The sequence below is a fragment of the Cherax quadricarinatus genome, chromosome 83, assembly GCF_038502225.1.
Source record: "Cherax quadricarinatus isolate ZL_2023a chromosome 83, ASM3850222v1, whole genome shotgun sequence".
In the NCBI taxonomy this organism is placed as follows: domain Eukaryota; kingdom Metazoa; phylum Arthropoda; class Malacostraca; order Decapoda; family Parastacidae; genus Cherax; species Cherax quadricarinatus.
In genome coordinates, this window is record NC_091374.1 from 5,459,458 (window position 1) to 5,479,661 (window position 20,204).

At 38.5% G+C, this 20,204-nt stretch overlaps 1 protein-coding gene across 2 annotated transcripts in view; it reads left to right on the forward strand.

Moving 5' to 3' along the window:
• The window catches only part of LOC128702258 (cortactin-binding protein 2-like), a 120,992-nt gene that overhangs the window by 16,447 nt on the left and 84,341 nt on the right, over positions 1-20,204 (forward strand). For both annotated transcript variants that reach the window (XM_070102762.1, XM_070102763.1), the window contains exons 2-4: positions 5,853-5,954; positions 6,941-7,168; positions 7,599-7,715. In XM_070102762.1, coding sequence (XP_069958863.1) covers positions 5,853-5,954; positions 6,941-7,168; positions 7,599-7,715 — 447 coding nt within the window. The remainder of the gene's footprint in view (positions 1-5,852; positions 5,955-6,940; positions 7,169-7,598; positions 7,716-20,204) is intronic.

Here is a 20,204-nt window from a genome sequence, read left to right on the forward strand (position 1 = left end):
TTAAATTTTCCAGCACTAAAACCCACCAAATCACTTTCACTAGACGCTCTGTCATCTCTGATCATCCTTTGTACCTCTATGGCTCACGTATCCCTGAACGTGATACAGTCAAGTTTCTGGGCCTCCTCTTTGATCGTAGGTTATCCTGGAAACCTCACATTACCTCTCTGAAGGCAACTTGTCACAGCCGGCTGAACCTTCTTAAAACCCTTGCTCATCTTTCGTGGGGAGCTGATCGTCGAACCCTCCTTCACCTACATTCCACCCTTATTTTATCGAAACTTGATTATGGTGACCAGATCTATTCAGCGGCATCTCCTGCTACTCTCTCTAGCCTTAACCCCATTCATCACCAAGGATTACGTTTATGCCTTGGTGCTTTTCGCTCTTCCCCTGTCGAAAGCCTCTATGCAGAAGCGAACGTTCCATCCTTATCCGATCGCCGTGATGCCCATTGCCTGCGCTACTATGTACGCTCTCATGATCTCCGCAATCCTTCCATTTATAGAATGGTCACTGATATTAGTAGACATTCTTTATTTGTTCGCCGCCCCTGCTTACTCCGTCCCTTCTCTCTTCGCCTTCATTCGCTCTTGTCTTCTCTTCAACTACCACCTTTCTATGTACATGTAGCATCACACTTTTCCCTACCCCCCTGGGAAGTTCCAGCTGTTCGAGTCTGTTCTTTCTCCCTCCCTTGCTCGAAAGCCCAACTGTCTACGGTCGCTTCCCGCTCTCTTTTTCTTGACCACTTTCACTCTCATTCTCATGCCATTGCTGTGTACACAGATGGCTCTAAGTCTTCTGACGGCGTAGGATTCGCAGCAGTGTTTCCGGACAGCGTCGTACAAGGGCATTTACTATCTTCAGCTAGTATTTTTACTGCTGAATTATATGCCATCCTTACAGCACTTATCCGTATTGCATCTATGCCTGTGTCATCATTTGTGGTTGTCTCAGACTCCCTTAGTGCTTTACAGGCTATACAAAAATTTGATACACCTCACCCCTTAGTCCTCCGTATCCAACTTTGGCTACGCCGCATCTTTACTAAGCATAAAGATATTGTTTTTTGTTGGGTCCCTGGTCATGTTGACGTACAGGGCAATGAACAGGCAGACACTGCTGCGCGGTCAGCAGTACATGACCTACCAGTTTCTTATAGAGGTATTCCATGTACGGACTATTTTGCTGTAATATCTTCCCACCTTCACACCCGTTGGCAACAACGTTGGTCTACTATGCTCGGCAACAAACTTCAGTCTATTAAACCGAGTATAGGTTACTGGCCGTCTTCTTATCACCAGTGTCGAGGTTGGGAGACTACTCTCTCCCGTCTTCGCATTGGCCATACTCGTCTTACTCATGGATATCTCATGGAGAGGCGTCTTGCTCCTCTCTGTGAGAATTGCCAAGCTCCATTATCAGTCAGCCACATTCTGTTGGACTGCCCACTTTATCAACGAGCACGCAGAATTTACCTCTGTCGTCGTCTTCGCCCCGCTGCTCTCTCTTTACCTTCCCTTCTCGCTGATGGACCCACCTTTCATCCGGACTCTCTCATTGACTTTTTGACAACGACTGACTTACTCCACAAATTTTGATACTTTCAGCCCTTTCTACTTGTATCTCTTGCTACCCTCTACCCCCGTACTATCCCCTGCCCCGCTGTTTTCTGTACCCTGCTGATCATCCCCCCTCCCTTCTGCCATCCAATTCCCTTGCTTCCTTCCCTACCCTGCAGCGCTGTATAGCCCTTGTGGCTTAGCGCTTCTTTTTGATTATAATAATAATAATTTAACTTAATGATGTTACTCGGGAGTTTGTTCCACTCATCCACTATATCCTTTCTAAATCTAAATTTTTCCAACTTGAACCTATTGCTATGAGTCCTGTCTTGGTTAGATAATTTTAGCACGTTATTTACCGCCCCGTTATTTATTCCTGTTTTCCATTTATACACTTCAGTCATGTCTCCCCTAATTCTATGCCTTTCAGGAGAGTGCAGATTTAAGGCCTCCAGTCTATCCTTGTAGGAAAGATTCCTGATACATGAGATCAACTTTGTCATCCTTCTTTGTACGTTCTCCAGCTCATTTATATCCATTCTGTAATAGTGACCAAAACTGTGCAACATAATTTAAATGAGGCCTAACTGGTGATATATAGAGTTGAAGAATAACCTGAGGACTCTTGTTATTTATACGTACTTCTTGATATGAAGTCGAGAATTTTATTTGCTTTATTGCAAACACTTAGCCACTGTTGTCTTGATTTTAGATTTCTGCAAACCAGAACTCCTAAATTTTTTTTTTGCAATCAGTGATATTAAGATCTATATTATTTAGTGTATATGTGTCATGATTATTTTTCTTTCAAACACATAGGAACGTATAAATTAGTTAGTGGTACAAAGTGAGTAATGTTTATGGTTCATAGCATATATTTTTTAAAAGAATGCCCGGACACTGTACGTATTTAGATATTTTTCTTAGATATGTGTTGGTTCCTAGGTAGTAGGTTGGTAGACAGCAACCGCCCAGGGAGGTACTACCATCCTGCCAGGTGAGTGTAAAACGAAAGCCTATACAGTGGACCCCCGCATACCACACGCATCGCATACCGTACAATCCGCATACCGCTCGCTTTTTTCGCAAAAATTTTGCCTCGCATACCGCCCAAAAACCCGCTCATCGCCCTTCGTCCGAGACGCGTCCAATGTGCGGCCTGAGCCACACTCACATGTTCCGCCGGTGGCATTGTTTACCAGCCAGCCTCCGCGGTAACATCCAAGCATACAATCGGAACATTTCGTATTATTACAGTGTTTTTGGTGATTTTTTCTGGAAAATAAGTGACCATGGGCCCCAAGAAAGCTTCTAGTGCCAACCCTACAGCAATAAGGGTGAGAATTACTATAGAGATGAAGAAAAAGATCATTGATAAGTATGAAAGTGGAGTGCGTGTCTCCGAGCTGGCCAGGTTGTATAATAAATCCCAATCAACCATCGCTACTATTGGTGGTACAGCTGCTGCTGTACCACCGTCAGCTGCTGCTGCACTGTCAGCTGCTGCTGCACTGTCAGCTGCTGCTGCTGTTGTACTACCGTCAGCTGCTGCTGCTGCTGTAGCATCGTCTGCTGCTGCTGTAGCATCGTCTGCTGCTGCTGTAGCATCGTCTGCTGCTGCTGTAGCATCGTCTGCTGCTGCTGTAGCATCGTCTGCTGCTGCTGTAGCATCTTCTGCTGCTGCTGTAGCATCATCTGCTGCTGCTGTAGCATCATCTGCTGCTGCTGTAGCATCGTCTGCTGCTGCTGTAGCATCGTCTGCTGCTGCTGTAGCATCGTCTGCTGCTGCTGTAGCATCGTCTGTTGCTGCTGTACCACCGTCAGCTGCTGCTGCTGCTGCTGTAGCACCGTTGTTGGTGTGGCTTATTGAGAATACCAAGAAACAATTAACCCCAGAGGATTTGCCACCCAGGATAACCCAAAAAAGTCAGTGTCATCGAAGACTGTCTAACTTATTTCCATTGGGGTCCTTAATCTTGTCTCCCAGGATGCAACCCACACCAGTCGACTAACACCCAGGTGAACAGGGAAAAATGCCTGGAACTAGTGCTCATATTGGTGAATTTAAAGCCAGCAAAGGTTGGTTTGAGAGATTTAAGAATCGTAGTGGCATACACAGTGTGATAAGGCCTGTTCTGGAAGAAAATGCCAAACAGGACCTACAGTACTCAGGAGGAAAAGGCACTCCCAGGACACAGTGTCTCATCAGTCATTGCTGCATCTTCAATAAAGGTAAGTGTCATTTATTCTTCATTTAGTAGAGTAGTACATGCACAATATATATTGTGCATGTACTACTCTACTATTGTGCATGTATCCTTCTCTTTGTGTGTAGGAAAATGTATATTTCATGTGGTAAACATTTTTGTTTCATACTTTTGGGTGTCTTGCACGGATTAATTTGATTTCCATTATTTCTTATGGGGAAAATTCATTCGCATACCGAACATTTCGCATAACAATCAGCCCTCTTGCACGGATTAAAGTCGCTATGCGGGGGTCCACTGTAATTGTTTTACATGATGGCAGGATTGCTGGTGTCCATTTTTCTGTCTCATAAACATGCAAGATTTCAGGTACGTCTTGCTACTTCTTCTTACACTTAGGTCACACTACACTTATATGTACAAGCATATACATGTAGTATATATATATATACACACCCCTCTGGGTTTTCTTCTATTTTCTTACTAGTTCTTGTTCTTGTTTATTTCCCCTTATCTCCATGGGGAAGTGGAACAGAATTCTTCCTCCGTAAGCCATGCGTGTTGTAAGAGGCGACTAAAATGCCGGGAGCAAAGGGCTAGTAATCTCTTCTCCTGTATAAATTACTAAATTTAAAACGAGAAACTTTCATTTTTCTTTTTGGGCCACCCTGCCTCGGTGGGATATGGCCAGTTTGCTGAAAAAAAAAATGTGTTGGTTGTGAGTGTTGAATTTCAGGTTGCAGTTAACTCTTTGAGGGTCCGTCCCGTAGATCTATGGCTTTACGTTCAGGGTCCAAACCGTAGATCTACGTCATGAGCTCAGCTCACTCTGATAAACTGTGAGTGGTACATTTGGGCCTAGATATGAGAGAATACATCTATGTGGTATGTGTGCACCACATAAAACAGATCCTGCAGCACGCTGTGTATAATGAGAGAAAAAAAACTGAAATCATGATTTTTCGATTAACACAGCGACTTTGCAGTGTTTTTTCGTATGTTTTTTATAGTTCTATTTGCGATTTCTTGGTCTCATTTGATAGAATGGAAGACATATTACAGAAATAAAGATGATTTTGATTGGGTTTAGCACTGGAAATGGCATGAAACTGAGCTCAAAGTAGCAGAAATGTTAAATTTTTGCCGATATTCAAGAGTAAACAAACGACCTCACATGTCTAATACACGTCGGCTGGTGGGTCAAATATGCATTCACAAATATGGTGATGATATTTATACAATTATTACAGTATTGCATAACAGTAAATCTTCTATTTTTTGGTGTGAATAAAAATTCATTATGTGAATAAAAAATCAAAATGGAATTTATTTGTAACGCCTCAAAATGTAACTAATGAACAGAGGAAATGTTAGTTTAGTTCCAGGAATACCTACATTGTTTATTCTGGACCCTATTTCGAAATTGGAATATTTTGAACTTTGTGTAAAATTGGCCAAATTAACAATTTCTGATCACTTTAATTTGTAGTTGAAACAGTTGACTTGGCGATTTCTTGTGCTCAATCGATAGAATAGAAGTAATACTAGTGAAATAGCTAAGAATTTGGTTGACTGGAATAATGTAATTGGCCTAAAATGGGAGTCAAAGTCGGCAAAATCGCCGATTCGTAAATATCGCTGACACATCAAAATTCGCGAGAGCATAATTTCGTCAATTTTCCATCAAATTTCGTACTTTTTGTTTTATTACCTTCGCAAAAAGATTCTCTACCATTTCACAAGAAAAAATAACAAATTTTTTTTTTTTTGAAAATTCTTGGACACTGGGGCACCACTTCAGATTTGGGCCTTGGACCCTGAAGGGGTTAAGGTGTATTACTAAATTTAAAAATAATTTTTTTTTTTTTTTTTTTTTTTTTTTTTTTGTCACCATGCCTCGGTGGGATATGGCCAGTGTGTTAAAAAAAAAAAAGTCAGGGTGTATACCTAAAGGATTTTTTCTTGTCTTTCTATAAGTAAAGGTTTATAAATAATAAATCATAGTAAAGTACAATAATAAAAAAACCTAAAGTTCGGTGTACGCTAACTAATTACATCATTCTGTTTTTCATTTCAGCTAAACCCCAAATTGGAGTTGAGCCGCAATGATCTTCTCAGATTGCTTTCCTACATGGAGGGTGAGCTCCAGTCGAGAGATGTTGTTATTGCAACCCTCAAGGTACGCTCTGTAATTATCTCATACCTAAGTTGTTAAGATTTACACACTTTGTATTTTTGTTCAGATAAAATGTTGTACATGTATTTAATATTTTGAATTTAAATGGTGTTTATCATGGACTGAATTACTACAGTTTTTACAAATTTCAGTATTAATTTTGTTTCTTTCGAATTAGTCTTTGCTCACAAATGTGAACTTTCATATGGTGTATAGAAATATGCATACAGGTGCTCCTCGACCTATGATGGGGTTACATTCCGACGAACCCGTTTTAAGTAAAAAATATTGCAGGTCTACTATGAATACGATGTGCTAAATAAATAAGTAAATAAATAACTACTGTCACTGAATAAAATTAATAAACAAATAATTACTGTGACTAAATACCAGTATTGAAAAGTAAATAAAGGAATACAGGTTACGGACTTGCCACCTTCATGCTGGGTAATTATCTTAAGTTTCATCTCCAAAGTACAGTGTAACCTCGGTAAGCGACCTTAATTCATTCTAGAAGGCTGTTCGAGTGCCGCTCCATTTGAGTATCGAACCAGTTCTTCCCAACCAATTTTCTCTTTGGTTGGCTGTTATCACTAATCGTCGTAGGCCCCCATGGTGACTTATACAAATAATAAAAAAAAAAAATGCGAAGAAACAGGAAATAGTTTACAGCGAAGTTCTGGCAGGTCATATTTGTTTGGTCAAGTGCTTGGCTTTGTTCGAGTAGAGAGCTGGTTGTATACCGAGGTTCCGCTGTAATTGCTTTTACACCATCGTAAGGCTGAAATATCGTAAGTCAAGCCATCCTAAGTCGAGGAGCACCTGTTCGTAGATGGACGATTCTCATTATGGTGACATGGTCCAATAGATAGCACACTGGCTTATTAGTTCAAATCCCACCCGTTCTGTGATTTCTTTTACTGTATTTCGGCCTTTGCTATTATTTATCTCATTACGCTTCATTTCAACAAGTAACTTGTATTTTGCAGACCGAGCGAGTAAAGAACCTGCTACAGTATGGCCGAGTAGGATTGAGTGATCCATTTCTAGCTTTGCAACGTGACAGCATTGGGGGTTCTGTGGTACGGGGCGGCGGTGTCAATGAGAGTGAACTCAGAGCCTTAGAAGAGACACAGTTAGCGCAGCTAGAACACCTGATTGCTCAACAACGCAAAGCACACCAGAGGATGCGTCATGTCTTGAGAGAAGCAGAGAAGGTAAACAGGAATTATAATTGGTTTTGCCTGTCATGTGTTCTTGGCATGTTGGATTGGAGCAGAGTAGAGTGGCTTATGAGATTTGTTGTGCTGTTACTGAGTGAGCAAGGCGACATTATGAGGGACTTGGAAAAACCTGTTAGATGGACTTTAGTTCCTTGTGTTTAGAAAATACCTGTTAGATGGACTTCAGTTTCTTGTTTAGAAAAAGTGGTTAGATAGACTGTTTCTTGTACTTGTGATAACAGTGTGGTGTCTGCTTCATGTTATGGTTGGTTTGTTTTTCTGTTAAACGTAAATGGAGTTCTTTAGTGTTTTAGGTTTATTAGATGCAGTTTGTTAAAATGGATTATTGGTTAAAATGCATTTTTGAGAAAGTTTTCATTGACCATTGTGAACAGAAAATTGACTGTCTGTTTCTCTCCACAAGCGTCATTCTCGGGTGGTTGCAGAGCTTGAAGAGGAGAGACGGAAACACGAACATGATACTGCTCAGGGTGATGACGTTACATATGCACTGGAAAAGGACCGCACACGTTTAAAACAGGTGAGCAGACTAACCTTAAGTGCAAGTAATTTACCAAGCAGAATATTTACCACCTGTAATTGTTTTACATGATGGTAAGATTGCTAGTGTCTTTTTTCTGTCTCATAAACATGCAAGATTTTAGGTATGTCTTGCTAATTCTACTTACATTTAGGTCACACTACACATGCTTATACAAGCATATATATATGCACCCCTTTGGGTTTTCTTCTATTTTCTTACCTGTTCTTATTTAGCTCCTCTTATCTCCATGGGGAAGCAGAACAGAATTCTTCCTCCATAAACCATGAGTATCCTAAGACGCGACTAACATGCCGGGAGCAAGGAGCTAGTAACCTCCTCTTCTGTATACATTACTAAAGTTAAAAAGAGAAACTTTCATTTTTCTTTTTTGGTCACCCTGCCTTGGTGGGATACGACCGGTTTGTTGGAAAAAAAAAAATATGTATATATAGTATACTGTGTATATATATATATATTTTCTTATAGTCGGACTTGAGTCCTGGAAATGGGAAGTACAATGCCTGCACTTTAAAGGAGGGGTTTGGGATATTGGCAGTTTGGAGGGATATGTTGTGTATCTTTATACGTATATGCTTCTAAACTGTTGTATTCTGAGCACCTCTGCAAAAGCAGTGATAATGTGTGAGTGTGGTGAAAGTGTTGAATGATGATGAAAGTATTTTCTTTTTGGGGATTTTCTTTCTTTTTTGGGTCACCCTGCCTCGGTGGGAGACGACCGACTTGTTAAAAAAAAAAAAAAAAAAATATGTATATATGTATATATATGTATATATATATATGTATATATATGTATATATGTCAAAGTGGGAAGTCTGAATGTGCATGGATGTTGTGCAGATGATAAGAAAGAGATGATTGTGGATGTTATGAATGAGAAGAAGCTGGATGTCCTGGCTTTAAATGAAACAAAGCTGAAGGGGGTGGGAGAGTTTCAGTGGAGAGGAATAAATGGGATTAGGTCAGGGGTTTCAAATAGAGTTAGAGCTAAAGAAGGAGTAGCAATAATGTTGAAGGATAAGCTATGGCAGGAAAAGAGGGACTATAAATGTATTAATTCATGGATTATGTGGAGTAAAATAAAGATTGGATGTGAAAAGTGGGTTATAATAAGCGTGTATGCACCTGGAGAAGAGAGAAGTGTAGAGGAGAGAGAGAGATTTTGGGAAATGTTGAGTGAATGCGTGGGGAGTTTTGAATCAAGTGTGAGAGTAATGGTGGTTGGGGATTTCAATGCTAAAGTGGGTAAAAATGTTATGGAGGGAGTAGTAGGTAAATTTGGGGTGCCAGGGGTAAATGTAAATGGGGAGCCTTTAATTGAGCTATGTGTAGAAAGAAATTTGGTAATAAGTAATACTTATTTTATGAAAAAGAGGATAAATAAATATACAAGGTATGATGTAGCACGTAATGAAAGTAGTTTATTAGATTATGTATTGGTGGATAAAAGGTTGATGGGTAGGCTCCAGGATGTACATGTTTATAGAGGGGCAACTGATATATCGGATCATTATTTAGTTGTAGCTACAGTTAGAGTAAGAGGTAGATGGGAAAAGAGGAAGGTGGCAACAACAAGTAAGAGGGAGGTGAAAGTGTATAAACTAAGGGAGGAGGAAGTTCGGGTGAGATATAAGCGACTATTGGCAGAAAGGTGGGCTAGTGCAAAGATGAGTAGTGGGGGGGTTGAAGAGGGTTGGAATAGTTTTAAAAATGCAGTATTAGAATGTGGGGCAGAAGTTTGTGGTTATAGGAGGGTGGGGGCAGGAGGAAAGAGGAGTGATTGGTGGAATGATGAAGTAAAGGGTGTGATAAAAGAGAAAAAGGTAGCTTATGAGAGGTTTTTACAAAGCAGAAGTGTTATAAGAAGAGCAGAGTATATGGAGAGTAAAAGAAAGGTAAAGAGAGTGGTGAGAGAGTGCAAAAGGAGAGCAGATGATAGAGTGGGAGAGGCACTGTCAAGAAATTTTAATGAAAATAAGAAAAAATTTTGGAGTGAGTTAAACAAGTTAAGAAAGCCTAGGGAAAATATGGATTTGTCAGTTAAAAACAGAGTAGGGGAGTTAGTAGATGGGGAGATGGAGGTATTGGGTAGATGGAGAGAATATTTTGAGGAACTTTTAAATGTTAAGGAAGAAACAGAGGCAATAATTTCATGCACTGGTCAGGGAGGTATACCATCTTTTAGGAGTGAAGAAGAGCAGAATGTAAGTGTGGGGGAGGTACGTGAGGCATTACGTAAAATGAAAGGGGGTAAAGCAGCTGGAACTGATGGGATCATGACAGAAATGTTAAAAGCAGGGGGGGATATAGTGTTGGAGTGGTTGGTACTTTTGTTTAATAAATGTATGAAAGAGGGGAAGGTACCTAGGGATTGGCAGAGAGCATGTATAGTCCCTTTATATAAAGGGAAAGGGGACAAAAGAGACTGTAAAAATTATAGAGGAATAAGCTTACTGAGTATACCAGGAAAAGTGTACGGTAGGGTTATAATTGAAAGAATTAGAGGTAAGACAGAATGTAGGATTGCGGATGAGCAAGGAGGTTTTAGAGTGGGTAGGGGATGTGTAGATCAGGTGTTTACATTGAAGCATATATGTGAACAGTATTTAGATAAAGATAGGGAAGTTTTTATTGCATTTATGGATTTAGAAAAGGCATATGATAGAGTGGATAGAGGAGCAATGTGGCAGATGTTGCAAGTATATGGAATAGGTGGTAAGTTATTAAATGCTGTAAAGAGTTTTTATGAGGATAGTGAGGCTCAGGTTAGGGTGTGTAGAAGAGAGGGAGAATACTTCCCGGTAAAAGTAGGTCTTAGACAGGGATGTGTAATGTCACCATGGTTGTTTAATATATTTATAGATGGGGTTGTAAAGGAAGTAAATGCTGGGTGTTTGGGAGAGGGGTGGGATTAAATTATGGGGAATCAAATTCAAAATGGGAATTGACACAGTTACTTTTTGCTGATGATACTGTGCTTATGGGAGATTCTAAAGAAAAATTGCAAAGGTTAGTGGATGAGTTTGGGAATGTGTGTAAAGGTAGAAAATTGAAAGTGAACATAGAAAAGAGTAAGATGATGAGGGTGTCAAATGATTTAGATAAAGAAAAATTGGATATCAAATTGGGGAGGAGTATGGAAGAAGTGAATGTTTTCAGATACTTGGGAGTTGACGTGTCGGCGGATGGATTTATGAAGGATGAGGTTAATCATAGAATTGATGAGGGAAAAAAGGTGAGTGGTGCGTTGAGGTATATGTGGAGTCAAAAAACGTTATCTATGGAGGCAAAGAAGGGAATGTATGAAAGTATAGTAGTACCAACACTCTTATATGGGTGTGAAGCTTGGGTTGTGAATGCAGCAGCGAGGAGACGGTTGGAGGCAGTGGAGACGTCCTGTTTAAGGGCAATGTGTGGTGTAAATATTATGCAGAAAATTCGGAGTGTGGAAATTAGGAGAAGGTGTGGAGTTAATAAAAGTATTAGTCAGAGGGCAGAAGAGGGGTTGTTGAGGTGGTTTGGTCATTTAGAGAGAATGGATCAAAGTAGAATGACATGGAAAGCATATAAATCTATAGGGGAAGGAAGGAGGGGTAGGGGTCGTCCTCGAAAGGGTTGGAGAGAGGGGGTAAAGGAGGTTTTGTGGGTAAGGGGCTTGGACTTCCAGCAAGCGTGCGTGAGCGTGTTAGATAGGAGTGAATGGAGACGAATGGTACTTGGGACCTGACGATCTGTTGGAGTGTGAGCAGGGTAATATTTAGTGAAGGGATTCAGGGAAACCGGTTATTTTCATATAGTCGGACTTGAGTCCTGGAAATGGGAAGTACAATGCCTGCACTTTAAAGGAGTGGTTTGGGATATTGGCAGTTTGGAGGGATATGTTGTGTATCTTTATACGTATATGCTTCTAAACTGTTGTATTCTGGGCACCTCTGCAAAAGCAGTGATAATGTGTGAGTGTGGTGAAAGTGTTGAATGATGATGAAAGTATTTTCTTTTTGGGGATTTTCTTTCTTTTTTGGGTCACCCTGCCTCGGTGGGAGACGGCCGACTTGTTGAAAAAAAAAAAAATGTACATGTATATATATATACACACGAGTGTGTCTGTATGTGTGTAGTGTAACCTCGGTGTAAGAATAAGTAGCAAAGATGTACCTATTATCTTGTGTATTTATGAGACAGAAAGAAAAGACACCAACAACCTTACTGTTGTGTAAAACCATTACAGGTGTCCATTTTACACATTTGGCAGGACTGTAGTACCTCCCTGACATACTTTCCACATAAAAGAAGCAAGCTGACATGACAAACCTACGTATAGTTTGCTTATTGGCTGGTCGTCATTAATCTTTTCCCTAAAATATTTTGTGAGTTAGGTTCTATAAGAGATTGATCGTGTTTGTGTTTTTGACTCTTTCATCGAACTTATTTTTGACCTCGGATGTTTCCAGACTTTTGAAGTACTATACAGTGTTTCATACTGAATACTAAACATTCTAAATTCTGTATACAATCCTTGTGAATTCTGAATTGCTGTCTTCTGGTTAATTGAACTTATATATAAGCAGGTTCACTAAGACTTTAGATAGCAAGTTCACAAAAAAATATGAACTCAGCCCTCTTTTATTTTAGTCATTAAAAGTTTTTGAGTTTTATAACATATTTTCTGATACTATGAGAATGAGAGGCGTAATTTGGCGGTGCCATTGTGACTTGCTCAGTGGCAGATGTGACAGTCGATTGTACTGTCTAGTACTCGGAAACTCACTATGGCTGATGGGTTGATCAGTTCTGCCTATTACTACCAGTTTATGCAAAACTTTTAAACTGGACTTTGAACATTGGGAATTAAAAATCCATGTGAAAAGTCAGGGTAAAGAATGGATCATCAAAAATTTTGTTTTACATTAAATTTCATGTGTTACCTTTGTATACAGTACTGTATTTTAAGTTATTTTTGTCATCACTGATAATTCATAGGTCATTGACCATTGAAATATTTTGGGGGGGATTTACTTCTCCTTTGTGTCAGCTTTACTTGATGTCACAACAAAAAATTTTGACAGTTATATTATTACAAATAGAGAAATGCTGCATATATGAAAGAAAATTCTTGCATGATTGAATCCTGCTGAACTAGCATAAATAGGCAGTACAGTCTTACGAGCAGATAATACATGGTCCATCTCTGATACTAACTGCAACATTTTGCTAAATTTAAACTTAAATTCTGTAATTTTACTGTTGTGAAAAACAGTCATGCTTGCTGTTGTGGAGTATAATCACTGTGGTAGGTTTAATACTGTGATATTAGAATGTTAATAATTTCACTGATAAGTTGTAAAGTTTCCAGTTGCTACTTGTCGTTTTTAGCTAAAAGAAGAAAGTTAACACTCATGTTTATAAAATATTGCTTATTTCTGTGATGGTTAAACGATGTATGAGACTTGCTGGACTATAGAAGCACTTTCTTAGAAAGACTAACAGGCGTTTTACTTGTTGTTGGACATTCTCGGCAAATGTTTTTCGAACTGTCACATTTTTTTTTTTGTATTTGTGGTACTCAGAGATTCATTTCTTAATGTCATCTTTATTTCTGAATTCTTCTGCCTTTTCTCGTCTTCGTACAATTGCATAATTTGACTGACTGGTGGTATTAGCCATCTAAATTCAGATTAAATTTAAGAGGTTAAATTATGCATTATTATTAGTTCTCTTAAGAACTTAAATTATTGTTATTAGCGCTTTAAGACCTTAAATTATTGTGTTATTAGTGCTCTAAGAACTTAAATTATTATTAGTGCTTTAAGAAGATTTTATTTATTGCACTTCAGTATATATTTGTTTTTGTATCGTTACATCTTGGGATTCTGTGATTTCTTCTCTATGACTGCTATCTGGGACCATCACAGATACAAACTTACTGTAACTAGTGATGTAGCAATTGTAGGTGATTTAGCACAAATCTTGACTCTGTTAGACACTTAAAATAACACTAACATTGAAACATTATCATATTTTTATTTTAATGATAATGCTGTTTACAAAAGCTGTAGGGTCAGTAGTACAGTGGACCCCCGGTTAACGAACTTTTTTCATTCCAGAAGTATGTTCAGGTGCCAGTACTGACCGAATTTTTTCCCATAAGGAATATTGTGAAGTAGATTAGTCCATTTCAGACCCTCAAACATACACGTACAAACGCACTTACATAAATACACTTACATAATTGGTCGCATTTGGAGGTGATCGTTAAGCGGGGGTCCACTGTACTGTATTCATAATTAGTTTATAATTTATCAGTTATTCGCCTGGTACCATAATATTGAGATATTGTATATGAGTAAAAGGACCATGCATTGGGTTAGTGTATTTTTATTATTTTTTATTAACACATCGGCCTTCTCTCACCAAGGCAGGGTGGCCCTAAAAAGAAAAACTTTCATCATTCACTCCATCACTGTCTTGCCAGAGGCGTGCTTACACTACAGTTATAAAACTGCAACATTAACATGCCTTCAGAGTGCAGACACTGTACTTCCCATCTCCAGGACTCAAGTCTGGCCTACTGGTTTCCCTGAATCCCTTTATAAATGTTACCTCGCTCACACTCCAACAACAATTCAAGTTCTAAAAACCATTTCTCTCCATTCACTCCTATCTAACACACACATACTTGCTGGAAGTCCAAGCCCCTTGCACACAAAACCTTCTTTACCCCCCTCTCCTCCAGCCTTTCCTAGGTCAACCCGTACCCCACCTTCGCTCCATTACAGATTTATACACTCTTGAAGTCATTCTATTTCATTCTATCTCCTCTACACGTCCGAACCACCTCAACGACCCCTCGTCAGTCCTCTGGATAATAGTTTTGGTAATACCGCACCTCCTCCTAATTTCCAAACTTCGAATTCTCTGCATTATATTCACACCACACATTGTCCTCAGACATGACATCTCCACTGCCTCCATCCTTCTCCTTGTTGCACCATTCACCGTCCATGTTTCACACCTATATAAGAGCATTGGTATAACTATACTCTCATACATTTCCCTCTTTGCTTCCATGGACAAAGTTCTTTGATGATTCACCTCATCTTTCATAGACCCATCTGCTGACACGTCCACTCCTAAATATCTGAATACATTCACCTCCTCCATACTCTCTCCCTCCAATCTGATATCCAATCTTTTGTCACCTAATTTTTTGTTATCCTCATCACCTTATTCTTTCCTATATTCACTTTTAATTTTCTTCTACATTCCCTACCATACTCATCCACCAACCTCTTCAACTTCTCTTCAGACTCTCCCAGAAACAGTGTCATCAGCAAAGTGCAATTGTGACAACTCCCACTTTGTGTTAGATTCTTTAACTTTTAACCCCACACCTCTTGCCAACATCCGAGCATTCACTTCTCTTACAACCCCATTTATAAATATGTTGAACAACCATGGTGACATCACACATCCTTGTATAAGGCCTACTTTTATTGGGAAATAATCTCCCTCTCTCCTACATACTCTAGCCTGAGCCTCACTATCCTCATAAAAACTCTTCACTGCTTTCAGTGACCTACCTCCTATTCCATACTTTTGCAACATCTGCCACATTGTATCCTACTGAGCAGGGTGGCCAAAAAAAGAAAACCAGGAGAAGGAACTACTAGCCCCTTGCTCCTGGCTAGTATGGCTTATGGAGGAAGAATTCTGTTCTACTTCCCCATTATTAAATGACTGGATAATGGTTGGGCTCATTGACTCTCAAATGTACTATTGGGAAGGATGCAAAGTGTGTCCCTTTATTTTTTCTTTTTACCACATGCACACAAACACACTCTTGAGCACCGCTGCTTTGGTGTTCAGCTTAGTTTTATCATTTTTGTGTTGTGTTATTTTATTTTCAACTGTTTTGCCTCTTTTTCTTTCCTATTGTCCCACTCTGCTACACTACATACTTGCTAAGGTAATATTAATTTTTTGTATGTTTTGCTGTTGTATAGTGCATGTGTGTGGTACTTATATCCGATATACCAAAATTAGCATAGATATTTCCTCTGAGTGTGAAGTGTAGTTTAAAAAATCCTTCTATGCTTGAAGTCGTTTTAATGTCTGAAGTTATTTTATGGAAGTGGAGCTTCCAGATACAAAAAAATTCTATTGATCAATAAAGGGCAATAGTTACTAAGACTAATTATTTTTATTTTCTACATTTATGTCTATCAAACCAAATTCTTTTTGTAAACATGGTGTCATGTTACTCCAGAATTACTAAGTTTGTTAGAGTACTGAAGCCCCATAAATCTCTTCACTCATTAACCCTTAAACTGTCCAAATGTAGATCTACGTTTTTTCAACATTTGAAAGTAGTATGTAAAAAAACGTAGATCATCATCATCTCTTTTTTTTTTTTTTGACATTTGAAAACGTGTAAAAAACTTTGATCTATTTTTTTTTTGTTATATTTGAAAATATGTAAAAAAAACCTAGATTTCCTTTTGGAGCACTACGCATGTGAACGTAAATTTGTTTGGACAGTTTAAGGGTTAAGCAGCCTACAAGTGAATGCACTCCCTAGCTCCTTATTGTATATTACTAACACCTTTTAACATTGGAACGGTGGTATGTTAACCCATGGGTATAAAGAACAAAAAAGGCACAATACCGTGACTGGAACTATGCTCAAATATCCCGCACATATGAGAAAGGGAAGATTTTGATGATGTTTCGGTCTGACTTGAACCATTTACAAGTGCTGGATATTTGAGTAGTGTAACTTATGGGTATGGTTTACCGATATATTAAATTCCCTTGTTCAAGCATCTTCTAATATCTGTGCACCTTAATGCTCAATAAGCATCTGATAAATTTATTGGCATGATAATAGTTGATTCCTCTATTGTGTTAGTGTTGTGTTTGTCCTTGGTTTCTTTCCAACATTACCCTGTGTCCTAAAGAAATGCGGGTGCTTCTCGACTTAGGATATTTTGACTTTACAATGGTGCAAAAGCGGTTACTTTGGAGGTGGAACTTAAGACAATTACCTAGCATGAAGGCGACAAGTCTGTAACTTGTATTCATTTATTTACTTTTCGATACTTTTATTTAGTTAGGTATTGTAATTATTTATTTACTTACTCATTGACAGTAGTTGTTTATTTAGCATATCATATTTGACTTGTGATATTTTCGACTTACGATGGGTTTGTCAGAACGTAACCCCATCAGGAGTCGAGGAGCACCTGTACATCACAAACCGCACATGTTTTTCAGAACTCTTATGAATGTGGCATTTGTCAGGTTTGTTAGCAAATGTCAACAGTATCACTTGTGTAGTATGTGTGACTTAGCAACATTTATAGGCAGGCTCCCTGGCCAAGCCTTAACCCCTTGACTGTCACAACCCCTAATCCTGAGGTCTCTCCTGGTGTCGCAAAAATTTAAAAAAAAAAAATTATTTTTTCTAATGAAATGATAGAGAATTTTTTCCCAATGGTAATGACACCAAAAGTACGAAATTTGATGGAAAACTTACAGAATTACACTCTCGCAAAGTTAGCGACCTCTGCGATATTTACGAATCGGCGATTTCGCCCACTTTGAGCCCTATTTTCGGCTAATTCCGTTGCTCCAGTCGACCAAACTCATAGCTATTTCTTTGGAACTCCATTTTTTCTATCGATTGAGTACAAGAAACTGTCCATTTACCGATTTCAACTACCCAATAACATGGTCAGAAATTTGCAGTTTGGCCAATTTCACGAAAATTAAAAAATGACAATTTCAAAATAGGGTCCAGAATGAACAATGCAGATATTCCTGGCTCTAAAATAACATTTTCTTTGCTCATCAGTCACGTATCCAGGCCCCTCTGATATTACTCTTGCTTTCTATTTTGAATTTTTATTCAAACAAAAAATAGAAGATTTACTGTTATGCAGACTACTGCAATATTGTAATAATTGTATAAATAATGTCAACCCATTCATGACTGCATATTAGAATGGCTAGTTTGACATTTATTGGACAATGACATCGTTTATTTACTTTTCAACATCAGCAAAAATTAAACGTTTCCCCTACTTTGAGCTGCATTTCCAGGTTCTTTTTACAGTAAAACCAATCAAAATCACCTCTATTTCTATAATATGTTTTCCATTCTATCAAATGAGACCAAGAAAACGAGAATACAACCATAAATACTGTACGAAAATAGACCACAAAGTCAGCATTTTAATTAAAAAAAAAAAGGTTGGAGTGCTTTTTTCTCATTATGCACTGCTTGCTGCAGATTTTTTTTTATGTGGTGCACACTGACCACACAGACCCATTCTCTCACATGTAGGCCTACCAGCTTTCTTCTGCTTGATTTGAAGCCGCTAGAATTTATGAGTATATGTATATACGTCATATAGGTAGTAGGTTGGTAGACAGCAACCGCCCAGGGAGGTACTACCGTCCTGCCAAGTGAGTGTAAAACGAAAGCCTGTAATTGTTTTACATGATAGTAGGATTGCTGGTGTCCTTTTTTCTGTCTCATGAACATGCAAGATTTCAGGTACGTCTTGCTACTTCTACTTACACTTAGGTCACACTACACATACATGTACAAGCACATATATACACACCCCTCTGGGTTTTCTTCTATTTTCTTTCTAGTTCTTATTCTTGTTTATTTCCTCTTATCTCCATGGGGAAGTGGAACAGAATTCTTCCTCCGTAAGCCATGCGTGTTGTAAGAGGCAACTAAAATGCCGGGAGCAAGGGGCTAGTAACCTCTTCTCCTGTATATATTACTAAATGTAAAAGGAGAAACTTTCGTTTTTCCTTTTGGGCCACCCCGCCTCGGTGGGATACGGCCGGTGTGTTGAAAGAAAGAAGAAGTATATACGTCAAACACTGTGGCTCGTAAGACATATATATACGACCGAAACAGTCAAAGGGTTAAGTTACGTGACCCTCAGTATTTTACCTGCAAACGCTATCATCTTATTTCTTTGAGGTCTACTTGTTAGCTTGGTTGCTGTAAATAACTGAGCTTGCAGGGCTTCTTAATTTTTTTATACCGATTAATGTGATCGAGCCTTGTCGTATCTATTTTTGAACCTCTGAATGGAGTCTGTTGTTGCTATGTTATTGTTCAACTTGTTCCGCTTCTTTGAAGGATTGCTTGATATTCTTGCGACTCGCTTGAATGTATAATTTCCTACCATATTGTGCTGTATAACCAGGAATAAATGACATAGAATTTCAAGAATTTGTCTACATTATGCTGATAGTTTTAACGTGGATGCAAGGGGCAATGAACAAAAATTTTGAAAATACACATTAGGTCAGACTTTCAACCTTGATCAACTATAAGCAGGAATATAAATGATGGGAAATGTCAAAAATTTGTCTGTATTATGCTTTGATAGTTTTTACATGGATGCAAAGGGCAATTAAAAGGAACTTTGAAAGTACATAGTAGGTCAAACTCTCAACCATGTTGTACTATACAGTCACAGCAAATATTAATAGTTTTAACATAGACACAAGGGACAATCAGAAGAAACTTGGATGTACATAGCAGGTCAGAATACAGTTCAGTAATGTTTTTTTTTTTTTTTTTTTTTTCAACAAACCGGCCGTATCCCACCAAGGCGGGGTGGCCCCAAAAAGAAAAACGAAAGTTTCTCTTTTTAAATTTAGTAATTTATACGGGAGAAGGGGTTACTAGCCCCTTGCTCCCGGAGTTCAGTAATGTATAAAACAAAAATATATAACAATGGAAGTGCTTCTATGGTTGAGTGAAGCTAGTGAATATGAAACCATCTTTAATTGTAATTTAGTAGTCACTGATAATTTTTATTAGCATTAAAAAAAAGTCAGGCACTGTAAGCTTTAAATTTGACCAACAATAGGTCTAATTAGTATATTTAGCACAGTTTAAGAATAGTTTTCTATCATTGTTTGGTGGCTAAAATTATATTTATTAATTACTGGGAAATCTTAAGAGTATTGCAGTTTATTTTTCTCTGTAAATAGAAACTTGAAGAAAGTGAAGCATGTCTTGTGTAGGATCTGTTGTACACAGCTGAAACAAGTTGTTGTCGGTGCACATTTTTTTAATGAAATTCTTTGTAGAATAGGATGGTCCTTGGAATTTTTTTATTGCATTCTCTAATGTTAAATATTGGAGATGAACAGCATCCAAGATATTTCTTGTTCAGAACTTGGGAAAACAGTTTCAGAGTACTGGATTTTCAATTTGTTATAAAAAAGACTGAATGATTCTATATTCACAGAAAGTGTCAAGCGGTGTTTCTCTTTTACCTGTTAATGACTTAAGAGTATGTCTTGGATGTTGAAGAGAGAGTATGTTGCCAAGAATGGAACGTAAGAAACGGTGAATTATGGGCAGTTATTCTCACTTGAGGTAGCAGTGAAATGGGGCTAGGTGTTCGGTGCTTTGGTCTACAACTAACC